This window comes from Brassica napus, chromosome C9 (assembly GCF_020379485.1).
Source record: "Brassica napus cultivar Da-Ae chromosome C9, Da-Ae, whole genome shotgun sequence".
Taxonomy (NCBI): Eukaryota; Viridiplantae; Streptophyta; class Magnoliopsida; order Brassicales; family Brassicaceae; genus Brassica; species Brassica napus.
The window spans coordinates 35,155,560-35,167,679 of NC_063452.1; the positions used below are offsets into that span (position 1 = coordinate 35,155,560).

The 12,120-nt window shown below is 50.0% G+C and overlaps 1 protein-coding gene across 1 annotated transcript; it reads left to right on the forward strand.

Moving 5' to 3' along the window:
* The first annotated feature begins 1,974 nt into the window (after nt 1-1,974).
* Nucleotides 1,975-2,922, forward strand: LOC125592628. The gene has a single exon (XM_048767951.1). The coding sequence runs from the start codon at nt 1,975-1,977 to the stop codon at nt 2,920-2,922; it is 948 nt and encodes a 315-aa protein (XP_048623908.1).
* The last annotated feature ends 9,198 nt before the right edge of the window (nt 2,923-12,120 follow it).

The following is a 12,120-nucleotide window of genomic DNA, read 5'->3' on the forward strand; positions in this document are numbered from 1 at the left end:
GTGTCTCACGCTGGAGTCAAGGTATAGACACAACATGTGTTCTATGCACAACTGCTGCTGAAACACGAGACCATCTCTTTTCTGAGTGTACATTCTCGTCACAGATTTGGCAATTTCTAATGGAAGGTGTTGGGGAAAAATACTCAGGTATTGAATTCTTCCAGACCTCTGGCAGGACACCGGCCTCTGGATCCCCGCTGGAAGGAACCCCGGTTCCCAGGATCCCCGCTAAAAGGAACCCCGGTTCCCCGCAATGGAGTTTTTTGGGTCCGGTCCCAGGATCACCCCCTTCCCCCGGGAAATGGAAAACTTCCGATACGGAGAACAGTCCATATTTCCGAATATGGAATAGTTTAACCTACTCCAACCGACTGAGGCCCGCCTTACGAAGACTATATAAAGGGAACTTAAACCCTAAAGCAAGAGATCGACACTTGGAGACTTAGAGATTAGAGCTGGGCGGCTAGAACTAGGGTTCTTACTCAAATTTTTGTAGTTCCAGCTCTTTGATCAAATAAAAAGTCTCTTTCCACCTTCTTCTTTATAAACATTCACGAAATCTATACAAATACCAGCCTTGTCCATTGTTTCGTAGTACTCACAAAGATCCTACACAAAAATCCCCTAACAGTTTGGCGCTAGAAGGAGGGGAGTAATCTAAACTACGTGATAATGGCGGTGGATGAGCACGATGAGCTACCCGAAGCTACCCAGAGAGAAGCCGAACTCCATTGGCAAATCGACGATCTACAAGGTCAAGTAATCGGGTTGCATCGAACTCGAGAAAAGAGCAATCCCGAGCTTTCCTCGGAGTTCTAGATCCTGAAGGAAAAGCACAACGAACACTCCAAGCAACTGGAGCACAGCGCCGAGAAGCTCAGCCAGCTCGAATCGGAGAATCTCACCCTTCGAGACAAAAACCAAGCCCTTAACGCGTCAAGCAACAAGAAGCGTCGATTCCGGACTCGGGTTTGCCCTATGTCGACTCTGGAAACACCCAACTCCGAGACAGGCGCGAACCCCCCAACTACGGCGCCGGGAGGAGACGCATCTACGCGAGAAAAGGCCAAGGATGCGCAGGCCTACGATGTGGAGGACAGCGACTTGGAGCCCGAACCTGATAAGGAAACATCAGACGGAGCAGCGAGAACGAAGTCTCCTATGATCGCTCACCTTCACCAAATGTTCTCCGATAGGCTCTACGCCATGCAGTCCATGGTAGAGAGACTCCCGGGGGTAGCTCCCCTATCCGGAAGAGCAACCCCGACTCCTACGCCGATACTCTTTTCACGGATGAGATCACCTTGATCGAGATGCCCAGGAAGTTCTCTTTCCCCAGCATAAAGGCCTACGATGGCACCACTGATCTGGACGACCACATCGCCCAATACCGACAAAGGATGCTTGCCGTTGCACTCCCAAAAGGGTCACGCGAAGCTACCATGTGCAAATGTTTCAGCTCCACCTTGACCGGACCTGCTCTGCAATGGTATATCAATTTGCCCTCCAGGTCCATAGCCTCCTTCGCGGTTCTCAGCGACAAATTTGTAGAGCAATTCGCCAGCAGCAGGGACCTGGAGAAAACTTCCGACTGCCTCTGCGAAATCCTCCAGCACCGAGCGGAACCCCTGTGAGGCTACATAGCCCACTTCAATCAAGAAAAGGTGGCTATCCCCGAATGCAGTATCCCCACTTCTATCTCTGCTTTCAAGAGAGGTCTGCTCCCCGACGGAGACCTCTACAAGGAACTGACCAAATATCAGTGCAAAAATATGGAAGACGTCCTATCTCGAGCCTGGGCACAGGTCAAATGGGAGGAAGACGTCGCCAGCCGTGCCAAGGCGCAGAAAAATCTAGATCCCAAGGCGATCAGACGAGACCGAACCGAGCGAGACGAGAAACCCTCTCAAAGACCAGCTAGGGAATCGAAGCCGGGGCAGGTACCAGAACCGACCGATCGAGAAGGCAGAGGGGATGGCAGTCTCCACGTGGCCAGACATCTCTCACCTCTCCGTCTCAAGGCCGGAGCTGATCAATGTTCTGAGGCAGATGGGCCAGCAGGTCAAGTGGCCTCAGATGATGAAAGCCCCCGACTCTTTCCGGAACCCTAGCTTCTGGTGCGACTTCCACCGAGACCTTGGTCACAAAATAGAGGACTGCGTCGCGCTAAAAATCAAGTTCAACGAGCTGCTTTGGAAAGGGCACCTCAGGGAGTTCCTTTCCGAGAAGGCCAAGAGCCATCTAAGGAAGGAGACAATGGGTAAGCCCACTGAAGCTGCTCCCGTCTCGCCACCGCGACAGGACCGAGTGATCCATGTCATTTCGGGCAGTTTGGAAATCAGCGGCATAAGCCATTCAGCCGCGAAGAAAAGCACCTGGAACGCCAAGCACGACCTAGAGGCAGCCAAGCCAAAACGCCTGCTCCTGGGAGCAGACGAGATAAGCTTCACGGCCAAGGAGCAGGAGAAAGTCCTCACTCCGCATCACGACGCCCTTGTTATCTCGCTCACTGTAGCGAACTGCCTGGTAAAAAGGATACTGGTAGATAATGGAAGCTCAGGCAACATCATCTTCCAGGCTGCATATAAGGACCTGGGTCTAAAGGAAGGCGCTCTAACTCGGAGGATAAACCCCCTTATAGGGTTCAGCTGGGAAGTCAAACAAACCGCTGGGGAGGTAACCCTCCCCGTATACGCCGAAGGAGTCAACATGTCAACCAAGTTCCTTGTGGTTGATTGCGATTCATCCTACAACATGATCTTAGAATGGCCTTGGATCCACGGAATGGGGGCCGTCCCCTTGACTCTTCACCAAATGGTGAAATTTCCTACACCCTGGGGCATAAAGGCGATAAGAGGGGATCAGGAATATTCCCGTTCCTGCTATCAGACCACTCTGAAGGGAAAGACCATGGTCTTTTAGAAAATTACAGAGCAAACCTCCGGCTCGTCACACCGAGGAACCGGAAGTAGAGGAAATGGACGAGGAGCCATTAACCGAAGGAGATCAGATCCGACATCTCAAGATCAGCTCCAAGCTAACCGAAGGACTGAGAAGATGACTGGAAGACTTCCTCAGGTCTAACTCCGACTGCTTCGCTTGGTCCGACACAGATATGCCTGGGATCGATCCGGAGATCATCATGCATAAGCTGTAGGTGGATCCCCTACATCAACCCGTCAGACAAAAGAGACGGAAGTTTGCCCCCTAGAGAGACGCTATCATCAACGACGAAGTCAAGAGTCAGCTCAGTGCGGGGTTCATTCGTGAGGCGCAGTACCCAGAGTGGCTAGCCAACGTCGTCCTAGTCAAGAAAAAAAAACGGGAAGTGGAGAGTCTGCATCGACTTTCACGAACCCCAACAAGTCCTGTCCAAAGGACCCCTTCCCGCTCCCTCATATCGACAAGCTGGTGGATGTCACCGCGAGGCACCAGTTGATAAGCTTCATGGACGCGTTCTCCGGCTACAATCAGATACTTATGCATCTGGAAGACCAGGAGAAAACATCCTTCATGACGTCCGGAGGGATCTACTGCTACAAGGTCATGCCCTTCGGCCTAAAAAACGCAGGATCGACCTATCAACGGCTGGTCAACATGATGTTCGCGGACCAAATCGGGAGAACCATGGAGGTCTACATCGACGACATGTTGGTCAAATCCCTGGAAGCGGAAGATCACATATCTCACCTGCAACAAGCCTTCTCCACCCTCAGGAAATATAACATGAAGCTCAACCCGGCTAAATGCTCATTTGGGGTCAGCTCTAGCAAGTTCCTCGGGTACATCGTAACCCACCGGGGCATTGAGGCCAACCCGGAGCAAATCAGGGCCATTCACTCAATCCCTTCCCTAAACAACGTCAAGGAGGTTCAAAATCTAACGGGAAGGATGGCGGCCTTGAGCAGATTCATCTCCATACTCTCCGACAAATCTCACGCCTTTTTTGGAACTCTCAAGAATCCGAAGGATTTCCAGTGGACGGGAGAATGTGAATCCGCTCTCCAAGAGCTAAAATCGTATCTTACCACTCCTCCTCTCCTGTCTAAGCCACTTCTCGGTGAAGTCCTGCTGCTATATCTAATGGTCTCCGAACACGCCGTGAGCGCCGTCTTAGTTCGCGAGGAGGAAAACAAGAAGCTACCAATCTATTACGTAAGAAAGGCTCTCCTAGATTCGGAGACCCGCTATGGCCATCTAGAAAAGCTGGCCTTAGCCCTGATAGTCGCCGCTCGCAAGCTCCAACCCTACTTGTAGGCTCATCCAATCGTGGTTGTCACTTCCTTCCTTGTAAAGTTGGTCCTCCATAAATCAGAAGTCTCCGGACGCCTGGCCAAATGGGCCGTGGAACTGGGAGAGTACGACGTAATATTCCGACCCGCCACGGCTATAAAGTCACAGGTCCTAGCAGGCTTCGTGGCTGAATTCTCCCCTGCCTTGCTCCCCGCTCTGGAGCAGGAGGTACGCCTCCGAGGCGAAAGAAGGAATAGGGAGAATGGATCCTACACGTTGACGGATCCAGCAACATCAGAGGATCTGGAGTAGGGATAGTGCTTACCTCGCCAACAGGGAACACAACCTCAAGGGCAGTGAGATGCAACTTCAAAGCAACCAACAACGAAAGCGAGTATGAGGCCCTAATCGCAGGCCTAACCCTCCCCCATCAAATGGAGGCAGAAAACATCCAGGTCTTCAGCGACTCCCAGCTGTTGGGGTCGAAAACGGTTATGACGAACTTAACGTCCAAATACTTGAAGAAGAAAATGAAAAACCTTCTTCGACAAACGCTTTTCGAAATAGATTCTTCTTTACGAAAAGCTTTGCGGAGGAAAGGAGAGTCATCGGACAAGAGCTCGAAAAGGATCGCTACGCAGCAACCGAACACGTGCTCCGCTCGGTCGCTATTTAGCGACCGAGTTCGAGCCAAAGCTCGGTCGCTACGTAGAGACCGATCGTCCGTTCCGTTCGGTTGCTACGTAGAGACCGATCGTCCGTTCCGCTTGGTTGCTACGTAGCGACTGAGCTCGAGTCGAAACTCGGTCTCTACGTAGCGACCGAGCTCGAGCAGAAGCTCGGTCGCTACGTAGCGACCGAGCTTTTCCGAAACGTTGATACGACATTAGTCCATGCATTCTCGTCTACCCATCGATGCTATCTCCCGAAGACCGTAGCAAACCCATTTCACGATTCCCCGCCATTCTAAGTTATCGATCAAACTTAACCGTAAAAACCGCGGAAAGTTCGTTCTTTATCGAAAGAAGCCGTAATAAACGCTTCGAGTCGGAAGACGGCCCAAAGGGACCTAAGACATGACTCGAGGCCCAACTTACGATTTCTTAACCAACAGCCCGTAAGCCGCATGACGGTTTACGCTTGGTTCGCGAGGAAAGATAAATGCCAAGTTTCCGCGGATAAATTCGAAATCTTGAAGATAATTACGAAGATCGGAAAAAATAGAATATCACCATTTTTATGCTATAACGGCTTAAGGGCAGAAGGGGAAAAGCGTAAACCGACCTTGGAGCCAGTATATAAGGAGTCCTAGGCGAGAGGCATGGAGGAGGACTTTTCACAGCAAACTTAGCATTAAGAGCGATTTTAGGAAATTTTCCGTTTTTGTTATTCGAGCTGCAACTCAATTAGGTTTTTGCCGTCTTAGGGTTTTAGAACTAGGAATCTCGCCGACAGCTCTCGTAGCCCAGACACTTACCTTGTTGTAAACGCTCAAACGCAGATTCAGAATAAGAACTATCTTGCTCTCTTTTTCGATTTCTTATTTTTTTATTGTTCTCGTTTCGCGTTCTGATTGTTTGGCGTGTGGTATTAGCAGATATCCGGGACCTCTGGGAAATTAGGGTTTTCCTAGTTTCCTTATTTAAACGGAAATCGACAGTGCGAATTTCGGTTCCCACAGTTTGGCGCTAGAAGGAGGGGGGGTACGGATCAATCTAACTCTCAACCACATCACGCTCAACCAGACATGTCATCTGACGACACGGATAACGTGTAGACTCCTCTTAACGGAGGCAGTGGCAGTGATCTCCACACTCCCGCAGCGGACGTATCCGCGGCCAACGCACCAGCCAACGCTGCGGCGATCGAGGAGTTTAAAAAGATGTTCGCCACCTACGATAAAAGGTCGGAAGAACAGGATAAGCTCGTGAGCACCTTGACCAAACAAGTTGAAACTTTAACGGCAAGGACTTGAGCAATCCGCCCCCGCGGAACCACTAAAGTCCGTGGGAAAAGACTCGACTTTGCAACCCCACTCAACAGGCCTGGAGCCGCGCAGGAACGACCTTCGGGTCAAAACCCTAGCAAGAAATCTCCCGTCGAAAAGGGAAACTCCGAAAGCCCTCCGCCTCCCGCCAAGGTTTCGGAGGACAACGGAGTCGAGCAAGTCGACCTGGATCCTAGCAATGTCTCCAACAATACTGATGAGAAAGTCGACAGACATCCAAGGAGGACCAGAAGCCGATTCACTCAGGAAAGCTCTCCGTTCGACAAACCAATGATAGAAGAGGAGGAAATCCTCTATTGGAACGAACAAGAAGAGCTGGCTGAAAAGCAAACCGAGCTCACTCGCAGTAAACGCCGACAAGCACTTAAATCTTCTGGCAAGACGTCGGATATACGCGATCTTCGCGACTATATCACCAAGACTGCGGCAGAAGTAAGGCCGTAAAATCCCAAATCCATCACGCTACCAGCGTAGCCCCCGAGATCGACAAACTGGTGGAAGGGGCTCGGAAGACCCCTTTCACCACTCGCATCTCAGATACGAGGGTATCCGATCCAGGAAAAATCAAAGTACCGAAGTATAATGGAACGACCGATCCGAGAGCGCACCTTCAGGCTTTCCACATCACGATGGGAAGAGCGAGGCTGAAGGACGGTGAAAGAGACGCCGGCTACTGCCGCCTGTTCGTCGAGAATCTAGAAGGAGCAGCCCTCGAAGGGTTCGCGCGCCTTAAGCGAAACTCTATCGAAAGTTTCCGACAGCTCGCATCGGAATTTCTCAAGCAATACTCTATGTTCATAGATAGAGAAACTTCTGATGTCGATCTCTGGAGTCTGTCCCAGAGGGAAGGGGAACCCCTCCGCGAGTTCATCAGCCGATTCAAGTTGGTAATGTCCAGCGAGTTCATCAGCCGATTCAAGTTGGTAATGTCCAGGGTCAGCGGGATAAGCGACAAGGTGGCCATCGATGCGCTCAGAAAGGCGCTCTGTTACATGTCGAAATTCAGAAAATGGATATCCTTAGAAAAACCGCGGACGATCCAAGACGCCCTCCACAAGGCGAGAGACTACATCATGACCGAGGAAGAAACGAAAATCTTATCGTAAAAACATAAGTCGACGAGATCATCCTCGAAAGATGTAGACCCAAAAACGAGGAAGAAGAACCCTCGTAACGACAAGTATGTCCAGCACGAGGGGGAAGAACTCCAAGGAGCGTACAATTACGCAATCGGCTCAGACCAGGGCCAAACTACGGGTAATACGTGGACTCGCAATCAAGGATATGATGAAAACACCTTCTGCGAGTTCCACCAGTCCCGAGGACACTCCACGACTAACTGCAAGGTCTTGGGAGCAAGGCTGGCCGCGAAGCTACTAGCCGGAGAACTCTCGGAAGTGACCAGCGTGAAAATCACATCCTCGAGACCGATCGCCCCCCGAAGCCGGACAGAAATCTTCCCGCGGAGAGATCTCCTCAAAGAAACCAATCTGGGGATAAACGCGGCAGGAGGCCAGACGACAAAGGGAACAATAACAATCGTCGTAGAGTCAACATAATCATCGGAGGATCGTAATTCTGCAACGATACGGTTTCGGCCATCAAGGCTTACCAGCGGAAGGCGGAGTCAAGCGCAAATTGGCCTACCCGAGATGATCAAAACTGCTCAATCACCTTTACAAAGGAGGAAGCCGGTGGGATCGATCAACCTCACTGCGATCCGCTCGTCATAGACCTCGTCATACGAGATCTGGAAGTCGGAAGAGTACTCATTGACACAGGAAGTACGGTCAATGTAATCTTCCGCGACACTCTCAATCGGATGAGCATCAAACTTGGAGAAGTAACTCCAACTCCGAAACCGCTCACAGGCTTTTCAGGCGAAGTATCGATGACCCTCAGATCGATTCAGCTACCAGTCATGGCCAAGGAAATCACAAAAATCGTCGAGTTCGCGGTAGTCGATCATCCTGCCATCTACAACGTGATCATGGGAACCCCATGGCTCAACGCTATGCAAGCCGTTCCATCGACGTACCACCTGGGTGTCAAATTCCCGACCCCAAACGGAGTCGTAGCTATCTGGGGATGTCAGAAACAGTCACGACTGTGCTTCCTTGCGGTGCACAAGTTAAGACAGATGAGGACCTCTGCAACGGCAAATCGCAAACGCACGAAGATCGATAAATCTTCGACCGACAATGCTTCAATAAAAGACGATTTAACATCGTCTGCTGACGCAGACGCTTCGGGAGTCGAAACTCAACATGAGTCCAAAGCCGACACTACCACTCAACCGGAACATCCGGAAGAAAATACTGACCCAGCCACGATCATCACGATCAAGGCGGTCAGCACGGCGACAACCGCCGAGTGAAAACGCTCGCGGCATAAAACAGAACTACGAGATGGCTTGATCCTCGAAAGAGGTACGTAGGCAGCTCGTCGAATGACGAGTTCAGCTATCCCCCTCTCTAAGAAGGGGGGGGGGAGTGGGTGCGTATACTCGTATACTCCCACATAGGAAAAGGTGCGTTATCGTAATCAAATTCTATAGTGATTTCGAAACTTTTTACGACCAATATGCGTCTCTCCTTCTTAAGACACTTGCAAAAGTCTCAAAACACGCCTAGAAAATTTACAAACGTTAATACTCTTGCCAGCAGCCTCGTACGGCCCAAAATCGCAAAACAATCTCACTTCAGCACCGAAAATATACGCATAGTCCTCGAAAATAACTGTGAGACGTCGCCAATTTAAAAATCGAGATGATATGAACAAATTGTCCGAACGCGACCGCTACAAATCTTATACTCTGTTTGTCGATTGGCCCCGACGAACACATCAGCCGTCTTAAACAAACGCAAATTGAACACTCTTTTGATCTTCGAACGTCCAACACAAGGACGAAAGCGCGCTACAAAAAAAAAATCCAAAATTTTGGTCTAGCACTTCCAGTTGGCTTAAAAATTGTCTCTGGAAAGATGCTCGATTCCTACCATACAAGTCGTATAAGCCGAGAACCTATCGCGGACTTTAAATCGATACGAATCAAGTAGAAATCGCAACAGGAAAACCGATAGCCAGCTAGTCACCGCACAAACCTTAAAACTGAGAGTAAACCTAGGTCTTGCCCTAAACCCATCGCATTGGTCTCAGACATCTCAAAGACATGATATCTAAATGATACGATATCCTAAAACATGTCTCTCCGTTCATATTTCAACGTTCCCGAAAGATCGTAAATAAATTTTACGAAAACTCACGTCTTGAACGAACCAACAGATTGAACGCCTCAACAAAGTTAAATATGAGACGACAACTCATGTTTACTTCAAACCCACTCGAAACAAAATAACTCAAACAAAAATCCATTATATAAACCGCATAGCGGTAGGGGTTCAAAGCCACCAACGGCCAGTCCCGATAAAAACGGCCAAAACAGGCCCATACAAAGTTCGAAGGCCACACTCGGCCGCTAAAAAACTAGATAAGGGAAAAACTTCTTCCCGTCAAAACACTCACAGATCAAAGTTAAAATTCCCGGACAAGGAAGCTCCGAATGCATCCGCGGGATAGTTCACTTCCTCATCGTCACTGGCAAAATCAGTCATGGTTTCTACGGTATCAGGAGAAACCGGGACGGGATCCCTGAATCCCTGAATCTTCCCATCGATCGGAGGAATGAGCGTCTCAGCGTGAGCATGATCCTTCATGCCACCCTTCATTAACTCCATCTCCCTCTCGAAAACGTAGTCATCCGCCCGCGTCTTCCAAAGGCTCCCGACAGAGCCGCGACACTCACGGAAGTCGCCCAGCGAGTTGAAAGCGCCCTTAAGATTCTTGTACTCGACCTGGAATTGAGAAGCGCGAGTCTTCATCACCTCGAGAATTTCCCTCTTGCCCTTCCGTTCCGCCCTACAAACAACCCGGGCATGATCACGATCGAGTTGAGCCTCTCGCGCCAACATCTTGTCTTGCATGCGAGCAAGATCCTTTTCCGCCTTCTCTGCTTTAAAGCGATAGATCATGGCCTCTCTATGGCTCGCCTCAATGGCCGATCCAAGCAAGTTCAAACCCTATAAAACCGATTGGCACGTTATAAGCAAAAAAAAAAATAATAATAACGATCATCAAAATTCTTAAAGTTTATACCCCGTTGATGATACGTGATCCTTCCGCGATGACTTTTGGCCTCCCCGACTCGCTCGTGGCCGGAGGAGCATCGAAGCCCGACGGAAGACCAGAGAAGAAATCATCGAAGTCCAGAATAGGGACCTCGCTCGTACCGCTTCCATCGCCGAAAGCAAGGTCCGATTCCCATCCCGGAAGCATGCAATCGTCCACCGAAAACTTCAGGTCACCGAGGTCAATGTCTTTCCCCTTCGAAGAGTTCAGCCCCGTCGCAATCGTGGGAGCGGCATCGGGACCTTGGTCTTCAGGTTCAAAATCACTCCTTGTTTCTCCGCCCAAAGCAGGACTAGGGTGCACAAACCTCAGCGGCTTTCGAACTCTCTTCGGTGTAAAGGAAGTCCAGAAAAAAGGACCATTCCTGAGCAGATCGCTCACCGCAATAATGTCCTCAGGAAACGGAGCAAGTGGGTTGATAAAGGGACGATCGTTCGGCAACCTCTGAAACAATGGGATGCAACTCTCCTCAACGGACGCGGCATCTACACGAACGAAGAAGAAAAACTTCTTCCACGAGTTGAAGTTAGAAGTAAACCGCTTTACCACAGACATGAAGTTCTGAGGAACCAGCCTGTACGTGTCCGTATCCTTGATGATCTGTAATCGAAGAAGCGCTTCGAAGTGATCGACGGTGAGAGAGAGACCATGCTCATAGCTCAGGACCAGGATTTATATGAGGTGCTGGATGCCAAGAGGATTCAGTTGGCTTATCGCCACCCCGAAACGACCCAACAAACGGACGATAATCTCGGGGATCGGGAACCACAAACGGCAGCGCACTACGAATGCTTCATAACAAGTAAAGTAGCCCTCCGGGGGACTACTAGCGCATTCTCCTTGACGAGGAACCCTGAATTCCACCGCATCCAAAATATGGTAGAACGGCCGCATGACCTCGAGGAATTCACTAGTACTCCTACTTGGTGCACCTGCCTCAACCGGGCGATGGTTCATGACCGGGAATGATTTTTCTTTGGGAGGCGTGATCAAACCGTAACACGCCACCCACCATGCCTCGTTCTCGGCTGGGTCTACCGAATGAGGAACGAATTCCATCTTCGGCACTCGAACCTCTTCAGAAACGTTCGCGGAGGACCCTTTCTTCGAACTCCTCCTCTTACTCGACATCTCGTGTTTTTCTTTTTAATCAAGAAGGAAATGATAGAGACAAAGAGAAAAAAGAAATAACTTTTCAAGAAAACCTCACTATGAGAATGAGTAAGTGTAAAGATTGTGAAGAAGTTACCTCCCTTCTTATAGGCATGAGAAATTACTATTTACTTGCAGATTTTTGGACACGAACTTCGCCCAAATACACCAATCTCGCCCGAACTCGCCATACCGCGCCTTGGGATCTCACTAGAAATCCACGCTCCCAACGAGCTAGGGGGCTAACTGTTGGGGTCGAAAACGGTTACGACGAAGTTAACGTCCAAATCCGTGAAGAAGAAAACGAAAAACCTTCTTTGACAAACATTTTTTCGAAATAGATTCTCCTTTACGAAAAGCTTTGCGGAGGAAACGCGAGTCATCGGACAAGAGCTCGAAAAGGATCGCTACGCAGCGACCGAACACGTAGCGACCGAGTTCGAGCCAAAGCTCGGTCGCTATGTAGAGACCGATCGTCCGTTCCGCTTAGCGACCGAGCTCGAGTCGAAACTCGGTCACTACGTAGTGACCGAGCTTCT